We start from the raw sequence: 26,967 nt of genomic DNA, 5'->3' as shown, positions 1-26,967 counted from the left end.
TACCTGCAAACGTCTCTAAAACATATGTTCACTTACAGCCAAGGTTGCACAAATACAGAAATGTTTGTCCAAACTTCATGTACAAAGGAACAGGGCGAGCTTAGGTGTTTCAAATTCGCTTACTATAAGTGTAAACAATATACCTTCGGAGGTAAGTAATCTTTGTTATCAGCCTAAAACTATGAGATCTTGCACATATTAGCCCTCCCGCGAAGTCTTGCGCATGCTCACCCCATCACTTTTCATATCACAGAAATTTAGACATTTCTGTTTCATATTCCCTTTAGGCTAACGGCGTCCGTTGATATGCTGCGCTAGGCTGGTTACGATAGTTGCTGTGGAATGCATTGTATCGTCTGCTTGACTTGGAAGTCTAGTCCATGGCACCCGTCTACCGAAATATTAACATAAAGGTAACAATATTCATGTAAACTGCTCATTCTCTACAAATAAAGCGCCGTTTTCACTTATTGATGTATATGTCTTCTCAACATACGTAATATTAACGGAAATATATCAAAACAGGAAAGTATAAATTTCGCCTTGTTGACGTTCTGTGTCGATTTCGCGAAATTGGATTTCTTGTAGGCCTAACGTTAGTCAAAGACTTGCTTTAGGCTAACTTAGATTCTAGGTCTTCATTTATGAATGCGAACTGCCTCAGGTTTTACAGAATTCCGAAGATCATCGACTTTGTTATTGCTAATGTAAGTTAGGCCCTATATTAGTTGCTCAATTGTTAGTAGTAGTAAACTCTATATCGCTAGTAACAACTAACAATAACATTATTATTATGTTTAATGTTCAGTAAGTTGCTTCAGTAGAAAACCCACTCACCCTTGGTTAACTGTAACATTAGCTTTACCTATTCCATACCAATTATGATATTTTATAGCTTCAGCTTACTGTAGCTGTACATGGATGGAAGATAATTCTGATAACATATTGAGAAAAAAAAAGAAGAAAACAAACAGCTTGCTTGAAGGTAGGGTGGCCATTGGTACTTCATCAGAATGGAGGACACATGGGGACCTCAAGAAGAAACAAGATTAAACAGGCTGCTAGTCATGTCCACCATACTTATAGGTAGTTGTTTAGAGGGCACAAACTTCTATAGCTGCTTACCAATGGTCACATACCTGTTTGGGTATTCACAAGAATTATGGCCCATTTGAGGTCACCAGAGGTCAAAGTCTGACACCTTGTAAACATACTAAGTAAAAAACAGCTGTTGGATAAAATTGTCCTACCTTTGGTTAACAAAGGTTCTATCACTGTACTAGACAGGTCTTTTAGCTATATAATTGATCGAAATAGAGTGTAGTAGGCATCTAAGTCCTGCAAAAGCCACTTTAAGCACTATCAAGGAATTTTACTTTGTTTTTGTTCTCAGGCCAAATATATAAACATAGCTTGGAGAAAATTTCAACTTTTTAAAAACAACAATATTTGTTGACATCTACTCTACATTGGCAGTTGATGCACTTTATTGATTCTGATATTTGGCCAATATTGCTAATGTTTAACTGATACCAATGGTGCATACCAATTTGAAACATGATCTCAAACTTCACAAGTACGTAAAGGTTTTTTATAAGCATCTTGTGATATGTGCTACACTGACTGTACAGACTACACAATGTTAACAACCTTGAACAATACCAGAGCTGAGCAATAGTAATCACAGGGCTTGCACATAAACAGTGAGATGTAGGGCTTGGGGATTGGAGTTAATGAAAGTGAAGGGGCTTATGGTAACTATCAGAAGCAAAGAATGTGTCTTGCTCCTTTTCAAATCTAAGTGAAATATGTTTTCTACATGATATTTCAATGTCATATCAAATATATAGATCTTTTATTCAATAAGACCATTAATGACATCATTAATCATGAATATTGGCACTATACTGGGCACTTTATTTTTGTGCACTACCCAGTTTATGAAATTTGCAACCCTTGAAGTACATTGAGTCTCATGATGCATTGAGTGAACCTGTTTGGACTATGGATTGACTTTTCATATCTGTGTATGATACCTAACCAGCACTACTAATCTGCTTAAAGTTATCCTGTACTATTAGTTTTAAAGTTGAAGCAAATACAACATAGGCCTTTCAGTTTCATTTATCTCTTAGACTATTTGTTTAAGGTTCGGCATTAATTATATAGTTATTGCAATATCTATGGGCTTTATCTGTTGACACCTTCCTGTGTTGAATAGTCCTATTGTCTGAAGCACGAATGTGTATAAAGCATTCAGGTAATACAGTCAAAGGCTATCTCTGTAATTGAAAGATATACATCATGGGTTCCACATATTACAGCATATGTTTGGATAATATCTCAACTCTTATGAATACCTAGCATTCTTCTGTAGATCAAACATCCAAGTGTAATTGAGTGATAAAGTTGTCAACAGTACTTCCGAGATAAGTGCTCAGTTTTATGTATATTTACTAATCCATGTGATAAAAAATAAATAAAAGACTTGAAATGTCTGTTGAATCTGATTACTTGGCAGAGATTGTGCAATTTTCCACTTTGAACTTTGAACTTTATCAAACAAAGTTTGAAATATTGTCAAAAATAGTCCAGGCAAAGTATAACTTACCAGTTGTGTCTGTAAAATGAAATTTGGCAATGCTTTTAAAGTGTTTAATTGTTTGTTTATGTTGATATCCATATTCTCAGTACATTGTTATTGCATTATTAAAACACACCCTGAGAGCTTGTCAACCACCATGCATAGAAGTGCATAGAAGCACTGAATGGGGAGTTTTTAGCAGTATAACCATGGGCTGAGCTACATCTTGTGCAAACTGCATGACTTCTGTGTGCAAATGTACAGTCCCATTATGTTATAATTGGATTAAATTTATTAAAAAACAGTCAATTTTGAAAAACAAAGCAGAGAACATTTTTACTAGATTGAGATGCCAAAAAATTCTTTGCTATTTTGTTCAAATTTGTTCAGTTTAATTCAGATCAGATCCAGTTAAATGGAAACACACAACAGGCAAACTCACAGGGAATTTAATTTCCTCTCTGGCTTTTGTAAGAATAATAAATTTTAAAAAAATTGCCTGGTACCACCATATCTCTATTCAATGTTTTTTTCATATTGTTGATGTGAAAACAGGAATAGGTGTAGAAACAATACCTGCATTATTTTTCCTCTTTGCTTTGAATATCGACACGTCAAACCTAACAGTACACGTCTGAAAGTGATTTGTTTTAGGAATTTGTTCCTACCGGCTATTGTAGTGAGAACATTACTTGTTTTACTTTCAGATTTCATTGGTGGACATGACTCCAGATCAACCGAAGAAGAAGAAGAGAGCTCTGTCCATTTGTTGACTGCAGTAGGAATTCTGGAGCAATGCCTCTTCCCTTTGAGAAGTGGGGCTCTGATCGCAGGTAGGAAAGTCATAGTGTACAGGGAATCAATTGCTATCAAATTGCTATACAAGTCTGAAGATGTATAGCAGTTTTTGTACACAGGAACCATTGTTTTAATTTTTCGTATTCATAGTTTAAGGGGTTTTGTCATTTTGGTACTTAAATTTACTTTAAACTCACTTTTTTCTTTTTTAGGAATTTCATCGTAAATCTATACTATTTTTAAAATTATTCCTCTGTATATATATATTTTTATATTAATATTTAAGCTGCATCAATTTTATTCTTCATATTCATATTTTAAGGGTTTTGTCATTTTGTTGTCATTGTAAAGCGCTCTTGAACATACTTTAAAAGCATGAAAAGAGCACTATATCAATTTGGTAAATAATAATAACAATAATAAGTCTAGTGAAATCTGAGACACGGTTCAGAGCCTTCAATACTGCTACACAAAATTTGAATATTAAATTATTCCCTGAATGTAGTTCACAAAGAAAATGTACATACTGTACTCATTAATCTTAGATAATTATTCCCTGGGAAGATTGGGAAAATCCCATGTAATTTTCAAATATATAATCACCATAACTAATGGCCATTTAAACAATATAAGGACTAGGGAGTTTGTGTTAAAGGTAGTGTATGGTGGCAGGCAGAGAGGATAGATCATGCATGTTGACTCTGAAATTGCTGATGTTGGGTTGAGAATGTTTTTCAAACCTCTAGGGTAATTTATGAACATATTATAGGAGGTTGTAGATAATAGTGACCTATCTCTATCTATTGAAGGTAAGATAAGTACATGGAGGACTGTAATAGGCCATTTTAATGTAATAAATACCTCGGATGCAGGACTAAAATGATTTCCTTTCTAGGTTCCTGGTTGAATCTCAGTTTGATGGGGAAATTGAGTGGAAAACTTTCATTTCTGGATTCTCAACCAGGACAGTTTAGTTATCTAACTAGATTAATGTGCGAAAGCTATGACTGAGTGCTTTGCACTCTAAGAAAACCGTTTGACCCTCATGCAAACCCCCAGTGATAGTTTTTGTTGTTCCACGAGAAATTTAGTTGACATAAGACTACAATGCAGACAACCCGTATAGCGAAACCCTGGGGTTTGGAAGAGGGCTTAGACAATACAGGGCTAGAAGACTGCATGAAACAAACTTGTGTTGAGATTATCCTGCGATGAATTCAGTTCTCATCAAGGAATGAGAAAATATTTACAAAATGTTGTCTAATTCCTTGCCAGAGATAATGCTACATATGCATAAATCTGCATGTTAAAGTGATTGATATTCACTGCGGGTTCTGCATGAGTATAAACTGCGCTATGTTTTTGCATTGAATATTTCAGAAATCATTTTTCAAGCACAAGTAACCTTAAGGGCTTTTCTTGGCTGTAATTTATGCACACTTGAACATCAACTATATTATTATCGCGGGAACTAAAAATAAATAAAAGATGGCTTTGGATATGACTGAGTGAATTCACAGATGGCTTCTGGTACCAAGAGAATACATAGTGCAAGCAGGGTTTGTATACATCCTTGTGCACAGGCAATTGGCGTGCGAATTAGTGTAGCTTTATTGCAGGACTGTCATTATGAGTAAGGATAGGAAATCTGCCGCTTAAATAGGTAGAAAGAAATGGCTAAGGGTTGCCATGAGGGATTAGTCTCTTAGTAAAGAAACAGAAGAGGAAAGTTGTCTCCAAAGTCTTGTTACTGTGGGCAACCAACAGTAGAATGTGATATGTTGTCAGTTTAATCAAAGACCTCCTCTCCTTTCCACTCAAGTATAAATGACTTAAAGGATATATTTGCTACTGTAAGTAAATAGAAATTATAGAAAAAAATGTGACTGTTTTGGCAGTGTTGATCCTTAATGGATAGGATGGGAGTCTCTCATAAGGGCAGTGTGATAGTCCTTGAGCCTGGAGAAATCTGTGAAAATGATAATTGCTTGAAAATTATTAGCTAATTGGTCATATGTTAATAGTTTCCACTTTTAAGTAAAATACATGAGATGCAAAATTGTCATAACCTGAAAGTTGCATCTTGCATCAATTGAGTAACTTACATTCAGAAAATTGTGCCAAAAACATAAGCTGCAAACTCCCCTGCAGCAAGCCTGACTACCAAACAACAGAGATTATGTCAGCAGATGGTTCCCAAACCTATTGTGTGAAAGTACAGAGCATAATTTAAACCATGAAACCATGCAACACATAAATGACTGGTGAAGTCAAAGCAAAGAGAAAAAAATCATATTCTTATGCGTCTTCACTGCTTAAAATTTAATGTTTTCTTGGAAAACAAATGACTTATCCTTGGATCTTGATGGCTTTATGCTAAGTTACAGTATGCAACTTCATTAGTAGGTGATTGTGGTGATAACACATGAGTAGTAGTGTATCTTGGGTTGTCACTGTGTTTGAATAGTGTTTTAGTATCACATAGTAAAAAAAAAAACCCACCCAAGACCAAAGCAAATGTACTGTTAAGAGATGTTTCAGAGTTCTATGCCCTGCCTGATATATTCAAAAACCCTCAAACTGACTAAATATTACAAATTTCATTGATTAAATTTTTACATTCAATTGAAAATTTTAAACTAATTTGTGAAACGAATTCAAATACACTGACATCATTTTCTTTAGTTCTATTTCAGTTCTTTCATTTTTTTTTTGTATGAGTTTTGTTATTGCACAGAATCGTAATATCTTTCAGTTTTAGGTAGGATCTACCAATGTGTAACTAATGATAATATTTTTAGCCTCAATTGTTGATGATAGAACTGGTTTGACGTCACTAAAATCACGGAACCTTGATATTAATAAGAATTTCTCAATCAACCATTCTGTAAAGATCTTATTGTGTTGAGAGAATGAACATGTTGAACTCTACTATCGCTGATTACTGTTTTTAAATACATACATGTATATAAAGTAACATACATATGTGTGAACTGCTTTATTCATACAGTAAGTCAAAAAACCAAAACAAGAAAAGATAGAGAGCAAAGAACAAAGATAAGAAAAGCAACAGGTTAGCAGACCATTAAATTAGTCATATTAGCCCATTAGAAACCACCAACAAATAGTCCCCCTTCCCCTCCCTTTCCCCTTCCCCTTCCCCCTCCCCCCCTCCCCTTATCCTCTCCTGTCTCCTGCCCTTCTCTTTCCCAAAATCATATAAAAAGTCAAACATAGAATTCAATTTTTACTAGTGAGCTAAGGTTTCATATGATTACTCACTGTTTCCCCATATAGGGTGTTTATTTTTATAGGGGCCAGGCAACAAGGCATTGACCCTAATGTTTAGTTTATATCTGGTATTTGTAGAATTGTCATGGTAATCTGTACTTGTGAAATGAGTGATAAGAGTTGTAGATAAATATAATGTACCGGTGCTGGGGCGAGTGGATAAAGATGGTGGCATTTGAAACAATGAGGCTTAGCAATCAGGAGGTTCAGGTTCGATACCCGGCCAGGTCTTAGTATGGTGGGTTTTTTCATCCCAGAGCAATCTATGGTTTTCCCATCTGAAATTACTTTCTAAACTGAAAAGATCCCAAATTTGAGTTAAAATGTTGAATTTGAAGCCACCCGACATGAAAGTTGTAATCCATAAAGGACCATAAGCCCTTGCAGGCTTCTCCCACATTTGTGGTCACTTAAGTGTTGTACCCAACAAAAAATAACTGCCTTATTTCATCAGAGACGGATTGACCTACCATTCGCAGGCTAGGAACTAGTGCGCTGCTGGGCCCTACACGATGAAGCAATGAGGGCAATAAGGTGGTGAAGGGCAAGTTTCCTCTTGATCATGAAAGATGCTAGTGTCATATGATGTGCCAAATTGGGGCCTTGTTCTAAGGCCCCAGCGCAGCTGGTTGGAGCACTGCGCCAGGAGTAATTTATACCCCCAATCTGTCCCTGAGTTATGAAAATTATATGATGGTACAAAATTTGTATTAACCACAATTTTTATTGTGTTAAATGACTTGCTGTACATTCATGTGTGATTATAGGACTACCCTTTAAATTTGGTTATCTGAAAAGACATTACAGATGATGACCGGATAAAATGTAATATTTCTCTGAGGAAGGATAAAAAAGGTTTGACTGTGCCATGTAGAAAGTGTGACCGTAGTTGACACTTGAACATTTACAGTATCTTTTCTAGCACACATACTGTACTATTAATGACCTTAATTTCCTGTCCTCATTGAAGGTTTGCCACCTTGGAGGGCTGACTGCATCTTCTCATGCAGTGATCAATTTATTCGTGTGAACACACTGACAGAGCATGTAATTTCTCCCACTGTGCATCTAATTTTTCAGTCTATTGCGGCATGTACTACGTGAAAAACTCTGAACTTTATATCTGCCTTACAGTCATCTTTTCGAAAAGATATTAACTCACATTATTAGATAGACACCCAGTATTCTATATGTAGCGAATAAACGTATGTTTCCTCTTTTGACTTTAAGCGTTCCTTTAATGACAAATAAAACCTGATATGCAATTTCTGTCCTTTCCACCTCCCCGTAATTTGCATTTTTCTCTCTTGAGAACTTGATGTCATTTGTCACTAACTTTAGTCGCTACAAGCTACACATTTCTTTTCAAACGTCAGTGAAGTATCGATCTCACAGTTCACCTGCGTAGTCATCGTGGACCCGCAAAGTATGCCCCCCTTTGCTGCCCTCTCTCTCTTTGGTCAATCTGATCATCCCTTTCTCTGTACTAGCAATATTCAAGCCTTGACCCCATTTTACCTGGAGAAGAGAAAAGACTACCTGAAGCCTGAGCTGGACAGGTGTGTTGACATGATTAGTAAGAAACTGACAGTTGAAGAGATGGTATGACCATCCACTTTCTCAGGGACTGCATAAAGGTGAACAAATTGGAGGCAAAGAAAAGGGCAAAACAGACTATATTGTAATAATACTGTACTCAAAAACGAAGGAATCTGTGGAATAGAACTCTCCACGTACGTAGGCTGTTGCTGCTGATGGGAAATGTTCTAGTTTAATCCATCTATCAATTTGAAATGGAGCATAAAACAGTCAGGTAATGTAAAGGGGCGTACTATCGTGTAATTCCAGTCGTAAATATTGCAAGAGCGTTTTGTTTTTGCAAGGAATACTTGTATTGTAAATTTAGGGTCATCTTCTTTCGTAAATTTTGTAAGATTGTACAGGAAGACGTAATAAGTATTGACAATGAAATTCTTCTAGGTTAGTCTTCATGCATGATTCAAAGATAAATTTTTTACCTATAGGCTGTATCCTACAAACTTTAAGTCGTATAAAAAATGGGAACAACAAGTTTTAAGTATTTATGTACAAGGCTGGTATCTTCTCATTATGTATGTGAGAGTCTACCAACATAACCTGTTTGAAATTCTGTTAATATAAAACCGTCGACAACAAGCCCGGTAGAGGCAGTCGCGGAGCGTCCATACAGTCAGAGGGGGCGGATGCCCCCCCCTGACGGACTCAAATGGACTGCTGGCGCCCTTTTCAGCTTTTTACCACATTTTACTTATTCGCGATTATTGGCTCTTTTATTGCGCTCTCAAATACCTATTGACATTTGTCACATTTTGTTGGTGTAATTTTCTGACAAAATGGCGATGACACCTATTTATTCTTCGTTTATCTGCAACTTAGCTAGGCAGGAAAGGGTAATTTCCGGCGTTCTAGGGAGTATCTTTACTCAAAAAAATGTCTGTACGCTCCGCGCCAACCGGTGGCGGCGCTCCGCTTAGATAGTGTCGAAAGCGCCCCTACAGACCATTCTCGCCCCCCCTGACCATACCCCTAGCTCCGCCACTGGGTAGGGGTTAGCTGTCTGATAGTTTGTGATGTTCATATCAAAGCCCAACAAACAGCATTGCTCTTTGATCAAGTTCCTTCAAAGTAAATGTATGTTAAAAACATTCTTAAAAAATTAACCACCTGCTCTAAGATGCAAAACGAACGGTCAGTTATCTTCTGTACAAGCGCATTGGGTATAGTTGTAAAGTTAAGGTAGCCAGTCTACTGGTTAGGTATCAATACAATACAATATAACAATAACTGGTCAATCAATCGATAACAAAGCACGACACAACAGAATAGAAGCAACATAGCTGCATGTAGAACTGTGCATGGAATCTGCTTTGCATGTATCATAGTTGTGTTTTATCATCTCTCCCATCTTGAAGTTACTGGAGACTAGTAAGTATCGCCATTCATAAATTCCCAAACCAGTATGTTTTGGGAAACAGCAGTAAGATACAGGTATATGTATTTAAGGTTCTTATTTCTTATACAAATCATCTTCAGAAATGATTACTATATTTATTAAGCAGTTCAGAATTTTCGCATGCATATGCAGCTCGATGCAAGCTGAATCCAACTCAAGTGGGTTTCTCTCGGCATTTATTATTATTTCCAATTAGGTCATAAACAATACATTTATATGCACTGTAAAAATGCAATAAAGCATCACACAGTACCAGCTATGAATCAAGCCCTTGTTGCTGTTTGCTGTACAGCAAATACAGCAGCAGTCTAGTTCTATGCGTACAAGTATCATATATATGTTTGCATACTGTTAGCATTAGGTTACTCATACATACACCCATCATTCTGTACAGTATTCAATGTAGAGGTGGCTTCATATATATAATCTAGGCATGCTCTGAAAACCTCATTTCATCCGAGCTGGAGAAATGAGTCAGCCGTGGCTGCACAGTAGGTCTATAATGTGTTAACTTACAACCATGTGTGCAGCTTACACACTCTCTTCCCAATAGGCCAGGTCTTCTCACACTCTGGTTTATTAATTTACATTTATATAAAATTAGTTACAAGAAATGCCATCTATAGAATACATGCATTTATTGGAGATATTTTATAGGCATGTGTAAAGAGTATAGCTGTGTAGAGTATCTTGAAGAAATTAATAATGCAACATATTTTTCTTAATTTGAGACAATAAATATTTATTACATATATACACATATTGGTATTGTGTTAATAACATTAATAGCACAGTTCAGAGTTAGGTATGCAAGGTGTCTCTTATTACTGAGAAGTGTACTCTCCTGGTTGGATGACGTACATAGTAAACAGAACTGGGAAGGTCGCTTCTTTCATGTTCAAGTTCAACTTAATTATATCCCAAGAGGGCAATTGCATGCTCGCAATAAAAATATAAAGATGTAAGAATGTATTAAAAAATAGTATACAAATAACCAAGGAGGATAAGACAAGTTAAGAGACAAAGAAGTTTAAGTAGAAAAGTATAAATAGTAAAAAACCAGAAATGTACCGAATAAATAGATTGTTTGAGAGTTTTTATACACAGTGGCGTCGCCAGACATTTCAGGGGTCTAAGGGGGAGGGGGTGTACCCCTCCCCTTTGTTTAATTAAGGGTCCTTAGATGCAATCTGGTGAGCACTATATTTTGCAACTTGAAGTAACTTTATGTTCAAGAATTTTCGGGCTTAGTCTGTCCGATATTTTTTTTTTAATTGAGGCAGATAAAGTTTTTGTTTGAGTATTTTTTTTAACACTACAAATCACATCTTGGGGGGGCACAATTTTTTGGGGGAGGGCATGTGCCCCCCAGGCCACCCCCTGGCGATGCCACTGTTAATACAACGAGTGATAAACAATGATCTGTGTTGGTTTGTAGCAGCATAGGGTAATCTCATCTGTCCATTACCAGGGATCGTTGCAGTATTAAGATTTACATATCTATATGAACAATCAAAGATAGCGATGGGTTTTAGGGACAGAGGGAAAGTGGCAGGAGAAGAAGGGAAACATAAGTTTGGTGAATGAATATTGAACAAGAACTTTACAAACAATGATAATTACAACTCCTGTACATATGAACCTAACAGAATGGTTAAATACGGAATGAAGAGGGTAATGATCTAAAGAGGTCAAGGGTCACAGTGCAAAAACTGTTACCAATTGTTGTAAGGTTGGTAGAAAGGAGTGCATTAAATTGTATGGGAGACAGGTATGTATCTTAGTTGTTAAAACCTAATGCAATTAGCTTTTGAGTGACAACCTGATCTCATGAGTGCTTTGTCATTATTTTAGTTTAAATACTATTAAGAATATTACAATTGCTGCGTATCTAGTTTGTGTATAAATCTTGATCCAGTGTGAAGTTCATGACATAGCAAAACATAGCAAGCCTTTGTTTTTATGACCGTTAATTGTCACCGCTGCTTACGTGTTTGATCGTCCCTATACATCTTAATAAATCTAATATTTCTCATTAGTTACTCCACAGAATAACATGGCAGTACTCTGAAAAGTTTTGAGAGTTAAATCCATTTGGACTATTATTATTAAAGGATGAATGTTTGTAGCCAGGATGTTATCTTGATTTGTCATAGCTCAAGAAAAAATAAAAATATAATGTATCTAACTGTGCTGATGTTTAAGATATTCCCTTTTACGTGTGATAATATCTCTGGAATGAGCTTTTAAGTCTTTAAGGAATGGTAATGTTGACCCCTAAGTTCTGGCCTAATTGTTAATCACAATCCATTGTTTTATAAATTTTCATAACTCAACCAAATTCCTTAATTTGGTCAAAATGAGAAATAACTTGCAACCATTTTCTTACACTTTACACCACTATCATGTGTACTTTACTGTCCATGGTTAGAAAAGTACAATTGTGATGTTACATATCATTTTTTTTGATATTACAATTTTGAAATGGTCTAATTCTTCAAAGGTCACCACCAATCACCCTTAAAATGCCAATAGTTCAATGGTTTTGCAATTTCAAGAAACTTACAAGTTTTGTTTCATTTCGTCCGAAAATATACACCAATGACCAGCCAGATGGATGTTGCTTTTTTCATCGTTGTGGGTGAATAATGGAGTCCTTCGAAGAGCATGTACATTCAGTTGTCCATAACCTAATTTGTACTTGAGATTTGTGAGGCAAGGAGGCCGGCGAGGAGGCACGTAGCTGCTGTGTGAACACAATTTGGCTAGGGAATTAGGGGCGAGAGGATTTTAGCCTGAAATTTGGTGGGCATGAATGGACCAAAACAAATTCTTTTTTTTTGGTAGGCTACCTTAATTTGCCATATAGATGTCAGACCCTGTCTCAAATGTGGGGTTTGATTTATGGCCGGATTAAGGATAAAATGTGGTGTTTGATGTGGCTGGATTAAGGGTTTGTGGATCTGCTATACTCTGAAGAATCAGTTAATTGACTCACAAATTTAAAGTTGACAAATGTACTGAACACCTAAGGTATCAAGCTAAACTCTTCATGACACTGTAAGCTATTAAATGTGCACTTGGGACCTGTCTGTCTGGCTCTCCCCAAAATGCATCCACTAATTTCACAAAAGGTTATAGTCATTATGGTATTTAATTAGTTGCTTATATTTAATTATTTAATTCGTTAAGATTCTGATGGATATTTATTTATATCCAGTTGAAGTTTTCTGTCACGGTCAAACTTGGACAGTTGCGCCAAGAGGGTGATGATATGTAACAGTTTTAGTGGCCAGGACTAGAATGCTGACCTAATGTGATGCGTTTTCTTTAAGGTAACTCCTATAAAACATTTCAGTCTTGCATTTGATTGAATTTATGCTTGTATGGTCTTTGATGATATAAAAATAGTTAAACGCGTCACTATGTGAGAGATATAAATTCAAAACTGAGAGTATTCTAAACTATCTGTTTTGAAAAAAACAGATAAAGTAAAAGGATGAGATTCTAACCAGTGGATGACTCGAGGATTTAGGGTTACAAGGGATGTGGTTTACCAATGTGGTCCTTTGTTGGTAGCAAATTGCAATCTTAATTTAAACCATTTGTCTTCTTGCTTTTCAAATGTTTGAAATTAAGCAGACCTTATTTTCACTCCATAGTAGTGTCTTCTTGCAGACAGGATTTTCTTTGACATCTAGTGTTGGACTTTCACAAAGATAAGATTCAGAGGTGGAGTAGTTTATACTTTACTTTGAAGATTGAGGCCCTATTGAAATGAGTCATCCACCTAACATGGGCATAAACAATTCATTCAGCAGAATTTGCAATATTTTCTGAGATTTGTAGATTATTTTATTCTCAAACAGTTGTAGTGCCTGTATTATTATTATTTTTTCTTGGGGGGGGGGGAGAGGAGGGCCGGGAAGGGAGATAGCAGGAGATGGGTATTGGGTGAGGACAGCTGGATCAGGTAGATCTTAAATACATCAAAATATAGATTGTGGTACGACTATACATACACAAGATAAGATCTGTGAGTTGTGAGGTGCCATTTTCTCAAAAAGTCAAAATTGAAACACCTTGAAGTTGGCTGTACAAAGGTATACAAAATGGGATTTACTGTAGTAAGGCAATACCTACTGCCAAATTCAGAGTACATTGTCCTTTAGTTAAAAAAAGAAGAGGTCTAATTAAGAGAACTCACATGTGTGCATAGGCGTAGGAGCCTCATTTGATTTGGGGGGCTGTAACGACTTGCCCGAAAAATGTAACCAACATTTTTGTAAAAAATATGCTCAAGGGGGGGCGGCTGCCCCCTTCGCCCCCCCTTGGCTATGCGCCTGGAGCTAGGGGTATTGGCCAGGGGGGAGAGAATGGTCTGTAGGGGTGCTTTTGACACTATCTAAGCGGAGCGCCACCACAGGTTGGCGGAGCGTACAGAAATTTTTTGAGTAAACATACTCCCCTAGATCGCCGGAAATTACCCTTTCCGGGCCCTGCTAATTTGCAGATAAACGAAGAATAAATAGGTGTCATCGCCATTTGTCAGAAGATTGCACCAACAAAATATGACAAAAGTCAATAGGTATTTGAAAGCGCAATATAAAAGTCAATAATCGCGAATAAGTTAAAAGTGGTAAAAAGCTGAAAAGGGCGCCAGCAGTCCATTTGAGTCCGTCAGGGGGCATCCGCCCCCCTCTGACTGTATGGACGCTCCGCAACTGGTAGGTGGCGCAAAATTCTCAGCATATTGCCCAAATTTTCACCCAAAAAATTGAAAAAACACACTGTAAATTATTATTCTTTCAGTAGGTGCCCAAAAAATTCACAGCATATTGCCTGAATTTTCGCCCCAAAATTTGAAAAACACATTGCAAATTCTTCTTCTTTCAGTAGGTGCTCGAAAAAATTATCAGCATATTGGCCGAATTTACACCAGAAAATTGAAAAACACATTGCAAATTATTATTCTTTCAGTAGATGCCTGAAAAATTCTCAGCATATTGCCGAATTTTCACCAAAAAAAAAATGAAAAACACATTGCAAATTATTCTTCTTCCAGTAGTTGCCCGAAAAATTCTCAGCATATTGCCCGAATTTTCACCAGAAAATTGAAAAACACATTGCAAATTATTATTCTTTCAGTAGATGCCCGAAAAATTCTCAGCATATTGCCGAATTTTCACCCAAAAAAAAATGAAAAACACATTGCAAATTATTTTTCTTCTTGTAGGTGCCCGAAAAATTCTCAGCATATTGCCCGAATTTTCACCAAAAAAATTGGTTGGGGGGGCTGCAGCCCCCCAGCCCCCCCCCCGCCGCCTACGCTTATGCATGTGTGCCCAAATGCATATAGTTTCTACCATAGATTATCCTATATACTGAGACATGTTTTGGTGTCTTTCTTTGACTGAATCCTGCAAGGTGTCTCATTACCATCCTTTATACCACCACCGCCACATACCGCCTAATTAAGTGTGATTCATTTCTGTTTAATTGTTAAACGACAAGTTACCACTAAAATTTAACAAAACAACCAAGTTTCGATCTTAACCAGAATAGCCGCAACTTTGTACTGTGTGCATTTATAATGGGGTGGGGTGGCATTTTTCCATTCATTCATTCATTTATTCTCATACCACAGGTAATTAAGTGTGATATAATATTCATGTCTGTTGAATCTTTGAACAGCTTAAATTTAACAAAACTAAACATTAAAAGTGTCTTAACCAAATGGCCACAGAAGTTTGTACTATGCATTTTACCATGGTATGCGGTGTGGAATTACCGTTCATACTTCCATGGCACCTAATTAAGTGTGATATTATCTTCATTTCTGTTTCATCTTTGAACATCTAGTAACCACTGAAATTGAAATAAAAACAACTAAAATTAAGTGTCTTAATCAGAAGGGCTAGATGGTTGTACTGTGTATCTATCAAAATATTTGCCTATTGTTTGAGTGTTTGAGGTTAACTTTGTGTGGGTTGTTGATAAACTTTATATAGCTATCGTGTGTAATTTGTATGTTTAGATAGAGGTTAATGTGTTTTGCTTGATTCGGTATGCACAAAGGAGTGGTACCAAGGCATGCCGTGATCTAAGACAGATACAGTATGATAGATTGCTATGGATGTGTATAACACTGCAGTATGTTAAAGGTGTTCTCACCTCCACCCTCCCACCCTCTCTCTCTCCCTTTCTGCCTCTTCCCCTCTGCCACCCCCTCCCCCTCCCTAATCAAAAATAATTGTTAGATGATAATCCCATACGTTACTCTAATTATCCTTGCTGTCTAGGAAATATGAATGGTTAACTTTCAAGATATCTGCCAATAAGAAAAAAACAAAAGAATCTTGCAGTTCACCACCGTTTGTAATTTATTTTCATTTCATGATAGTCTTGAGATTAATGAAGTTTTATTTCTAATAAAGAACTAAAACTAAGGAACTTGGATAGGACTAAGCCCTCATTGAAATAGAAAATGCTATGCATCTTTTCAACCAAGTATCAATTTGTCCATTTTCCTTTGTGATACAGTACCAGTTGAGTTGTCATTCAATGGGGCTGTCAGACCTGTTGCAATGAAATATATTGCTGATATTTAATTGGACAATGATAGGTCCTACTGTACCACTTACTATCCTTATATGCCACAGGCAGGCCTGTCATGACATTGCAAAATGAAGGAAAAATATGCAAAGGAACTTATTGCATGGTTTAGCATAGTTGTTTAGTATGCAATGTTATACATCCCTTATTAATATGCACACTATTTGCAGTTTAGTTTTATAATTGATCACACTTAATATCCTTAACTTGGAAAATCTGCCAGACAAGCGTTGAATCTGATCTTCTTAGAAAGGGTGACATACAAAACAGATTAATATTAAGGATATAAGCAATTAAGACTAATCAACTCTGCTCAAATTTTTTTCTCATACTGTCCGTACATGTTTCATGAAAGAGTAAACTATTTACAACATCTTTTTGATCATAACTGTCTCCTCATATAACATCTGATTTCCTCCCTGTCAGTTTTCTCGGGTCTAACTTGTCAGGAATGAAAACAGATATTAGTTTTGAACACCGACACGTCATCCAGAGAATATTACGTCAAATGACCCTTCTTCCAAAGTGCAAACAGATCATATTTTTAGAATATTTGCGTACCTTGGTTACACCATTTTTTTTTTTGTCGGTGGTTGCATTATATCAATTTACTGGATAAATTTAATTGTGAATTCAAATTACTTTTCACCGTGCAAAGGGTTGGTTTTAAGTTAAGTCATTTTGCACAATGTGTAGAGATTGATGAAATAACTTCAAGTCTCTAGTCAGTTAATAGTAATAAGACCTATTTGGTAATGGACTGCTTTAATTATAGCCATTACCAGTTGAGTGTTTAAGTCTGGACTTCAACACATGCGTCATATCAATTTAATGCAGGTATCCCATCTGTGTGGTAGCACATACATGTTCACACCGGTCTCGTTACACATCTTGTTGACTTAGTGGCTTAATTTCCAATCACAGTCATGGGAAACATATTCATACTAACAAGTGCTACTATGTACATACAGTATATCCATTTTTTCTGTTCTGCATTTCTGTGTTGATGCTTTTCATTTTGTGAAGCGCCATAGGCAGTTATTCGTTTCCTGGAGTGGCTCTATATAAATCTACATTATTATTATTATTATTTCTGAAGTTGACTTTGTACGTGTATGTAAGTTTATACATGTACAAACTTAGAGACCTTTCTCATTCAATGGACAGACTATAGTTTGTAGTTTGTACCCTAGCTTCATGTAATACATCTTAGCTTACCAAAATGACCAAGATTAGTTGTCAGAGTCGAGCTGTTAATTATTTTATATAAATGATAAAATTATACTGTTTGTGTGAAATCAGACATCAGTGGAGAAATAAAACTCTCATGGCAACTTGATCTGTATGGCATATGTAGTCAACTTATAGTCATTTTAAGTACAACAGAGCAAATGAAAAGCATTACTTATAGGTCATCTTGTAGGTCTGCTGTATAGACCCCAACTATAGCACATTATCATGGAAAAGTTTCTGAGATTACGTAGTCGACCTGCCTTGGTCGTAAAATGACCTCTTTTTACCAATTAGTCTGCAAAGCCTGCCACATATTTTGTCTTGTATGAGGGTCTTTGTGTGAACGCTGTATGATTAACTAAACTGTAGACATGAACATATTTCCACACAGTGTTTACACAAAGAGCCTAATGGTGTTAAGAAGCTATGCAGGCTAATTGTAGAGCCTGAGGTCGATTGAGGCTTGTGGCAGGGTCGATTACATAAGCACAGAACTTTCCTGGCTATAGCGTGCTATAAATGGAGCCAATAAAGCAGATCTTTAACTACAACAGGGCAAATTCTAATGAATTGCATAGCTTATATACAGTCATCTTAAGTACAACAGGACAAATTAAACACATAACTTATAGTTATGACTTTCTAATTATAGTATAGATACATCTCAAATTAATGCTGGTATTCTCTATCTGGTAGTACTTACATATTTATCATATTGAATATCTTATTAGCTATACATGTGTCTTTCCATACATAACCATGTAATACATCCCTTCTGAATACAAACAACTAGTGCTATATTCATTTCTGAAGTTGGCTTTGTGGCTTTCTACTTGTGCAAACATTCAATGTACAATTCCCATTCAATGTACAATCCTCTACACATGCTAATATGACTGACTATATGCTAGGATCAGTGTGAACTATGAATATTTCCAAAAAATAGGATAAACTTGGAAATCATTTATAGTGTGAATTAACATGTTGAGATAACCTCTGTTAAGAAATGACATACTTCTGGCACCGGTTGCTTCAACTATACAAGAGCATAAACCATAGGTTGTTGTTGTTCGGTTAACAAGTGAATATACAAACTGTAATTCTACCTCATATACCTTCAGCCTTAGTTCTTGCATTAATTAGCAGACAATAATGACATAAACAAGCCTGATTTGCCATACTAATTAGTGTTTACATGTAAGGTATATGGGAAAACCATGTAGTACTTGTATGTGTGTTAAGTGTGGAAAAATATGCTTTTCAAAGGAGATCGTAAAAAGAGCGCCTTAATTTACACAACAAAATTCTTCCAGAACCCACAATTGGCATGTCTTAAAGTTGTAGTTAGTTTTGTTTGTATCATGATTTCCATGAATTCCTAATCATGTTATTTTGTCACATATTCAGCTGTTCTTGTATCACATTGTTCTGTGAATGTGTACTTTGCAAGTAATAATATAGCTCATCTAACCATCTGAGTAGAAAGATAGTATGCAAAAGCTGAAACAGTTGCTACAAAAAAAAAAATACATATCACATTATCACTCCTACCTTTGTGGAAGAAAGACATCAGATTTTGAATATTCATGTGGTACAGTGCTTTAGATGGAAAAGATTCAATGGAATCTTTGGATAGAGTCCAAACAAGAATTTCCAAAGGTGTGAAACTCGAACAGTGTTGTAATTGCAGAGCTTCCTTGAAAGATGATAATTTGGATGGTAGAATGAGAAGTAGGGATGTAGACCAAAATGGGACCGGTCACCTGTAGAGGTCGGTGTTTAAAGGTTACCAGATGCTCTAGAAATAATAATAATAAATAACATTTATATAGTGCTTAATACAGCTTTACAAAGTAGGAAAGAGAAAAAGGAAACCAAGGAAAAAAGAAATTAGGAATCAAACAGAAATGTATTGAGTTGTCTCTTGAAAATACAGAGACAGAGAGAGTCACAAATGTGAAATGGGAGTTCATTCCAAAGAGAAGGCGCAGTGACAGAAAAGGTACGATTGCCATAACGAGTGCAGATACGTGGACCAGGAGTTAATTGCAAATGTGCATGGTAGGAAGAGCAGACACAGTAGAGTGAGAGTGCAGTTGTTTTGGGGAGACAGGTAAGCTTGTCACTCATAAATAGCCAAACCTGGTAAAGTTTGGGATATTTTGACTCCATATATTGACTGTGATATAGTTGCTCGCTTTCTTCTCCATGTGGATATCCTAGTTTCGGTGGTTTTCCTGTTTTGCAAAGTTTGCATCTACCATTGGCAGTAATAGCACTTCTGTCTCCCTTGTGGATTACGTACACAATGATGTCCACATATTTGTACATACAGGCCTACTATAAATTTACTTTGCTCCTCTCTTACCTGTCTACCACTCCACATCTGCACTTTCCCATCGACCTTCCTACACAATGGAAGGTTTAGCACGGCGCCCTCACTCTGTGAGCACCGCCCACTTACTCCTCCCGAATCTACCACTCAGGAATAACACTACGCATTTTTACTAGCAAACCTTGCTCCAAGGTTTTCCATCGTTTTTTGACAACTGTTCATATACACTTACTGTACTGTGGTAGTCAGGCTTATATGTGTTAATCACAGTATTATAACTGATTCAGTGTACAAAGTCAATATTTAATGCTGTGAATTATCAGTAGTTCCAACTGCATTGTCAACAAATCTGCTAAGTTGAATTGTTTACTTAACCTAGCTTAAGTTACTATTACCATAAAATAAGTAAGCTGCTGGTACTATAAAATGTAGTCTGTAGGTGTCCATGGTGTAACATTATATCCTCTACTGGTGATTAAAATCCATAAATGGGATTGGTTCCCATACTTTCTAGTCAACCATTATCCAGTATAGAGCATGATCCAGAAATAGATACCTATATGTGTAACATACAGATATCATTAATGATGTACATTATGTATGTAAATAATTAATTGCTCTTTCGGATTTATTCAATGTAAAACATGAGAAATGTGGTACGTGCTTGGGATATTGGGAATGCTGCTTATAAATGTGAACAGTTTCCAGTTGGTAATGAAGTTTTGAATAGTAAGTAGTGCTAAACATGTCCAAGGCAGAAGTGTAGGCACATCTCTTTGCTACGATTTTCGAGCAGAATAAACTGGACTTTCACATTCAATTTATAATTCTATCACATTGGGTGCTGAATCTATAGGCCTACACCAAAGGGACCATTTCATTTAGTTATGATTTATTATGAAATTATGAACTTTTATGAGCAATTATTGTGTAAACAAATTCAATATTGACATGACATGGTAAGCAGCTACCATTTTCAGATTAGCCTATAGGCATGGATAATTCTGTTATTTACCCTCTGTGATTTATGAGTGAGAATTGTGAGTGCAGCCTAATCACTATGGAACATTACCGTTCACTATGAGTATTCACTATGACAGTGAAAGATATTTGTTGTTTTAAATTTAAATTTTATATTGCTCCTCATCTTCTGTTTAATTCATTTGTGTTTGTGTTTTGTCACCATCCACCCCCCCCCCCATCCCCTAAAGGGAAGAGTGTGGTAGGATAGAGGAGATGGGAATCAGGATATGTGAAATTAGAAACCTTCCTATTGTATCGATCACTGTGGAAATTATCATGCAAGTGTTCACTTTGACCCCCCCCCCCACACCCTAAAGGGTAGAGTGTGGTAGGATAGAGGAGATATGAATCAGGATATTTTGAAGCTAAAACCCTTCCTTTCTGCTGTATCAGTTTGGAAAATCCTCATTCAAGTGTTCACTATGATCCTCCCCCCTCTCCCCCTACCCCCCTCCACCCATCCTAAAGGGTAGAGTGTGGTGGTAGGATAGAGGAGATAATTAATCAGGATATTTCCAGTTACAACCCTTCCCTTCTGCTATATCACTGTGAAACATCATCATCCAAGTGTTCCCTATAATCCCCCTCCCCTTCCCACCCTAAAGTGTAGAGTGTGGTAGGGTAGAGTGTGGTTGTGTAGAGGAGTTGGGTATAAGGGTATTTGCACATTGCAACCCTTCCCTGCTGCTATATCACTATGAGACATCATCATTCAAGTGTTCGCTATGATCCCCCTCCCCTTCCCACCCTAAAGGGTAGAGTGTTGTAGGGTAGAGTGTGGTAGGGTAGAGTGTGGTAGGGTAGAGGAGATTGGTATAAGGGTGTTTGCACATTGCAACCCTTCCCTGCTGCTATATCACTATGAGACATCATCATCCAAGTGTTCGCTATGATCCCCCTCCCCTTCCCACCCTAAAGGGTAGAGTGTGGTAGGGTAGAATGTGGTAGGATAGAGTGTTGTATGGGTAGAGGAGATTGGTATAAGGGTATTTGCACATTGCAACCCTTCCCTGCTGCTATATCACTATGAGACATCATCATTCAAATGTTCGCTATGATCCCCCTCCCCTTCCCACCCTAAAGGGTAGAGTGTTGTAGGGTAGAATGCGGTAGGGTAGAGTGTGGTAGGGTAGAGGAGATGGGAATAAGGGTATTTGCACATTGCAACCCTTCCCTGCTGCTATATCACTATGATACATCATCATACAAGTGTTAGTTGTAAAAGATCCCAAGTCATCCTGTAAGTCTAGCAAGACCGTAGCAGTCGCCCGGTTCATAGTTTATAGCATTCGCTAGACTAAACGTTATTAGCTATTGCTTATGTATTGCACCACTATAACTGCAGGCTTTTCACTCACAGCGATATACTACAGCACCAACACTGTACAAATCCTACCTGTCAGATCTAATGTCAAATTTAAGTGTTTGATAGAATGATGGGATGTTAATGCCAGTACTCAGCTACTACAGTATAACACAGGTTGTTGTCAGTTCAGGGGCCCTCAGCGTACGTACATCAAACCAAGAATGCCAGGACATCACTTTGAATTTTCTTACCAGTCTTATGTATATCCTCCCAGGTTTAATCACAGCCTACTGAATTTAATGGAAAGTGATTCTGGAGACCTTTATTTAGAACTCTTTATTCAAGCTGAATTTAAAATGCTCTCTCTCTCTCTCTCTTTCTCGTACAACATGTCTTGTCCCTCCGCCACTGTAAGCGTGGACATGTAATGTAGTTCAGATCTGCATATATGCAGTAGTTTTTCTCTGACTTTTACATTTATTAAAAGTACTTGAACACGGTGTGACCCATATGCTAAAACGGTTAATGGAGTTTTGCTGCCAAGCAATATTTCTAACATATCAGAGGTATTTGTTTTTTGAGTATTTTCTTGTATTTATTAAATGGTACAAAAAAGCATCACTAAATATTTGAAATTATTTGGCAGAGATGTTAAAATTTAGCTTCTAAAGGATAGGGGGAGGGGATGTGATGAGGTGAGGTAATGGTTATACTATGTATAACTTTCAATAGCTGAATTTCATTTATAGTGTAAAGTTTTGATCAATATACACTGTGAAAATTGCAAATCTGCTTTTCTGTAGTTTTTCACAAACTAACATTTCTTGATTTCAGATGACCTCTCACCATTAAAACTGGATATTATAAAGTTTCCACTTGTTGAACTATTGACCATTAGTGTGGGGAACGTACTTTTTCGAGAAATTGTGAATTTATGATCTTGATATTTCAACTTTTCATATCAAAATTTCAACTTTTTGCTTATTGCTTTTGGTTCTTATCTCAGAATTTCAACTAAGATGTCCCAAAACTTCCAATACATCATGCTTTTTTATGATGCAAGCTATCTGAACAAAACCAGAACCAAAAATGACTGAGCAGGATACCTCTGCTGACCTGAAATGACCTTTAACATGAACCAAAAAGCACTCTATATCCTATACTATTGCAGTCATGACACTTACAAAATTACATTATGTATAGCACTACATACATGTATACTGCAGTAAGTGGTTGACCATGTTCCTATACATTTTTCACAGGTTTGCTGTTCAGGCAGGACTTCTCTGCTGGTGGCAGGGAAATGAATATTTTCTCTGTCAGGAGTAACCAGCAGTTTGTCTTACCCACCCTGCCAAGTTTTAATTGATGAGGTCAAGTTTTATTCAATCTCTCTACCAGTAAAGAAACAAGCAGAGTTTGTGGGGTTTGCATGGGCTACCACTTTGTTTTGGTTTGATTCTCTACAGTGGAAGGTGACATCCTTTAACAGGTGTGAGGGGACAACTTTGAAAAGAAAAATATGGAGGCCTCATGAAGATGGTTGTAAACTTCCTAGTGATGGCGAGCTCAGTGTAGCATCTATTGTACAGTAGCTTGTACAGTGTTGTTGTCAGAAGCCAGAAACATGCAGTAGATATATGCTAGAAAATGTGGTTGAAACTTTTGTTAACTATCAGTGAATATTGAGCTGAAGCAGCATTTTGGAGGGAGGGGAGGGGGTTGGAGGTGGGAGAGGAGTTTGTAGGTTGGGGGAGGGGAGTGGGATGGATTTACCACACTTGGTTTTGTTTGTGTAGGTACTTAAAGCAACTTCAGAAATGTTTGTTTTCAATAGTGATGATTGTATTGAATATCTATATATTCATGTGTACTTTGTTACAACCAGCTATTCATTTGTTCTTCCCATGTCATAGGTCACAAAGGTCCAGATACTTAAAATACCAGAAACTATGTATTGTGTGCGTTTATGTTACATATCTTTTGAATGCTTAAACAGTGCACCAGTACTATACTGTAATATTTATGGCATGTGTTGTCTCTAGAGTCCCTTGATAAAACTTCAAACGAACAAGTTGTGTAGGTGTAGATTCCCATTGAGAATGTGGCAAAAAATCAGGCAAACCAATTACTGGGATAAACTGAGCATCAACTTAAAGAGTAGGCATACAAAGACAGATTCTTTCAACAGATGGAAGCATGCAGGAGGGCCAAAATCGAACACAGACAACAATAAGTAGGAGAATAGCTTGACTTCAGCCAAAACATTGTACAAATGAACACAATATCAATCTCCTGAAACTTACAGTTTCATCAATCTTCAATCATTTCCATGCTAATTAAAGATCACTACTTTTATATGACCAAAATTTAAGTTACAAAATGACGGCATTAGAAATCAACAAATCAGGTAAATTTACTTTGTTCCCCACTTACCTGTCTCCCCACAACCTATGCACCACATTCTACCGTGTCTAGAATGCCCTGGTAAACTTTTAACACTGTACACCCTCACTGGCCCTAATGGCCTTCCTTCATTTTTCTACCCACAAAGTGTCTCACTGTGTTTTTTGGAGTTAGGAAAATTTTCGCGAAATTCGCCCGGAATACCTTGGATTTATACTCTAGAAGTTTCCTATCAGGACTTCTGCACTTCCAAGGATCTTTTCCAGCCTGATAAGTATCCTTTTCTTGTAGGGAAGGGTGTTTTTGGGGGCTGTTTTTAGTGTACACTCTCGCCCATGCGTTTGTTTTTTCTTACGTAACGTTTTTAGGGTAACAGGTAGTAGCTCTGCGAGACTACTTCGTTCGTTGCCTATACCGCCTTGTTTACGCGGATAGGCATGTATTTTCGTATGTACATGTGTTTCAGCTTTTCTAAATGACGGCATTTTTCATGAATGTTAGAAATCAACAAATCAGGTAATCCGGTGGGAGTTTATAACTGCAATATATGGAATTCTTTATAAATGAATAACGTCAGAATTATGGCTTCTAAATTCAAAGTATCAAACACGCAACTGTTTACCTTTTCCGTTCATTGGCACATAGCTCTCTGTGGCCTATTTTGCCCGGGAGTGATTTGATTTTAAACCAATTAACTTATCATGGTGGATCTATGTCTTCTATTATTGCTAATTTTATCTCAAGGGAGCATTATGACGCAAAATGATGTATATTACCCTTGCTGGCTCGTTGACTACATATATATTCCCCCATACAAACCTAAGCATACTGTTACTCTGTGACGGTATTTAATACTTAGTTTGAGCTGTCTCTCATGCAGTCAGCCACCTTAATGATTCTGTATCGCTTTTTACAAGCTCGTAAATCATCTCAGGTTTTGTCTTTTAATTGAAAGGGAACCATGAAACTAGAGAAAATAAATAGAGACATCCATTAAGGATCATATGCCTGAGCGGAACTTTTCTCTGGTCTGCACAAGCTCCATCAAATGTGACGGAGAGAAAAAGAGTAATTTATGACTCCATTAACAACAGGTGACTTGACCAGGTTTTATTCTCCAGTTGGCACTGATGATATGCCACCTTAGATGTTATTACAGGCTTTTAGAAGAATCAGTTGGAAATATTATCTAAAAACTGAAAGATTGTTATCAACAATGCTCCTAAATGGTTATGCAGTCTCAAAGTGGTATATAAAGAAGGAGAAAGAATAGAGGGCGGCATTTACATGTTAATAACAGTTTACGAAACAATAGGTTTGAAAGTGAACATCTGTATTATATGTATTATTACAATTAGCAACCAATATTGACTATATTACACCAGGGAGCTGCTACTCTAACAGCTTACTGATTACACCAAGGTGCTCTAATAGTACTCTGTAAAAAAAGCATATCTAAGAGTTACATGAATATTCAACAGCTTGTCCATTTGAGTGTATGTTGATTGCACTGTTTTTGACTAAAATCTATTAGCTTCGGCATCTTCTATTCATCATTGATCAGCAATCCCTTTGCCTCAATCCCTTCCTGTAAGTTCACCCTTCGGTCAAGCTTACTCTGAAAGGATCGTATTGCTGTCCAAGCAAATCGCGAGGGTTGTGCAAAAATCTATTGCCAGCGTGGTCTCTGTGTTGTATCAATATGTGTACACTTTACAACAGTGTAATAAAACCTTGCAAGTTGTGAGAATGGCGCCATGAGTTTTTAGAACACGCACCAAGCTTATGGAGCTCAGCTGCAGTGCCTTGCTAACTTGATTAGTTTACAGATCATAAATGAGTTTGCTTCAGTAATAGGGTTAAATTGTGAAATGGGTACATGTTTTCTAACTGTGGGGCTACGGTTATATAGATATATGTATGTATGTATATATATATATATATATATATATATATATATATATATATACATACATATATATATATATATATACATATATATATATATATATATATACATACATACATACATATATATATATATATATATATACATATATATATATATATATATATATTTGGCTAAAGAAATGCAACAAAAGGCAAACATTTGACATTCTTGATGAGTACACAGTATGTAAAGCATCTATTAGAAGTCAGTGCAATATCTAAACTCTGCCATGTAGACTGTCCCACTGGTAATTTGTAAACCTTGGTTTGTTTCCCAGTAGTAAATAAAGTAAATGTTAGAGACAAAAAAAAAGGAAAAGAAAAATTTCAGAGAAGCTCTTTCACTTTGTACTGCACAAAAGGTGAAGGCCAGGTTTTTTTCTCCCTTCAGCAAGGGCGGAAAAAACACTGCGCTTTGTCACTTTATTCTGTAA

At 36.7% G+C, this 26,967-nt stretch overlaps 1 protein-coding gene across 1 annotated transcript in view; it reads left to right on the top strand.

Moving 5' to 3' along the window:
* Nucleotides 1–287: 287 nt before the first annotated feature.
* Nucleotides 288–26,967, top strand: part of LOC139964653 (uncharacterized) — a 124,107-nt gene continuing 97,427 nt past the window's right edge. Inside the window, exons 1-2 of the mRNA XM_071966440.1 lie at nt 288–413; nt 3,292–3,417. Coding sequence (XP_071822541.1) covers nt 3,380–3,417 — 38 coding nt within the window. The 5' untranslated portion in view covers nt 288–413; nt 3,292–3,379. The remainder of the gene's footprint in view (nt 414–3,291; nt 3,418–26,967) is intronic.

Source organism: Apostichopus japonicus, chromosome 23, assembly GCF_037975245.1.
Source record: "Apostichopus japonicus isolate 1M-3 chromosome 23, ASM3797524v1, whole genome shotgun sequence".
Classification (NCBI taxonomy): domain Eukaryota; kingdom Metazoa; phylum Echinodermata; class Holothuroidea; order Aspidochirotida; family Stichopodidae; genus Apostichopus; species Apostichopus japonicus.
The sequence above is the reverse complement of the archived record's forward strand: the minus strand, read 5'-3'. Positions and strand labels throughout refer to the sequence as shown.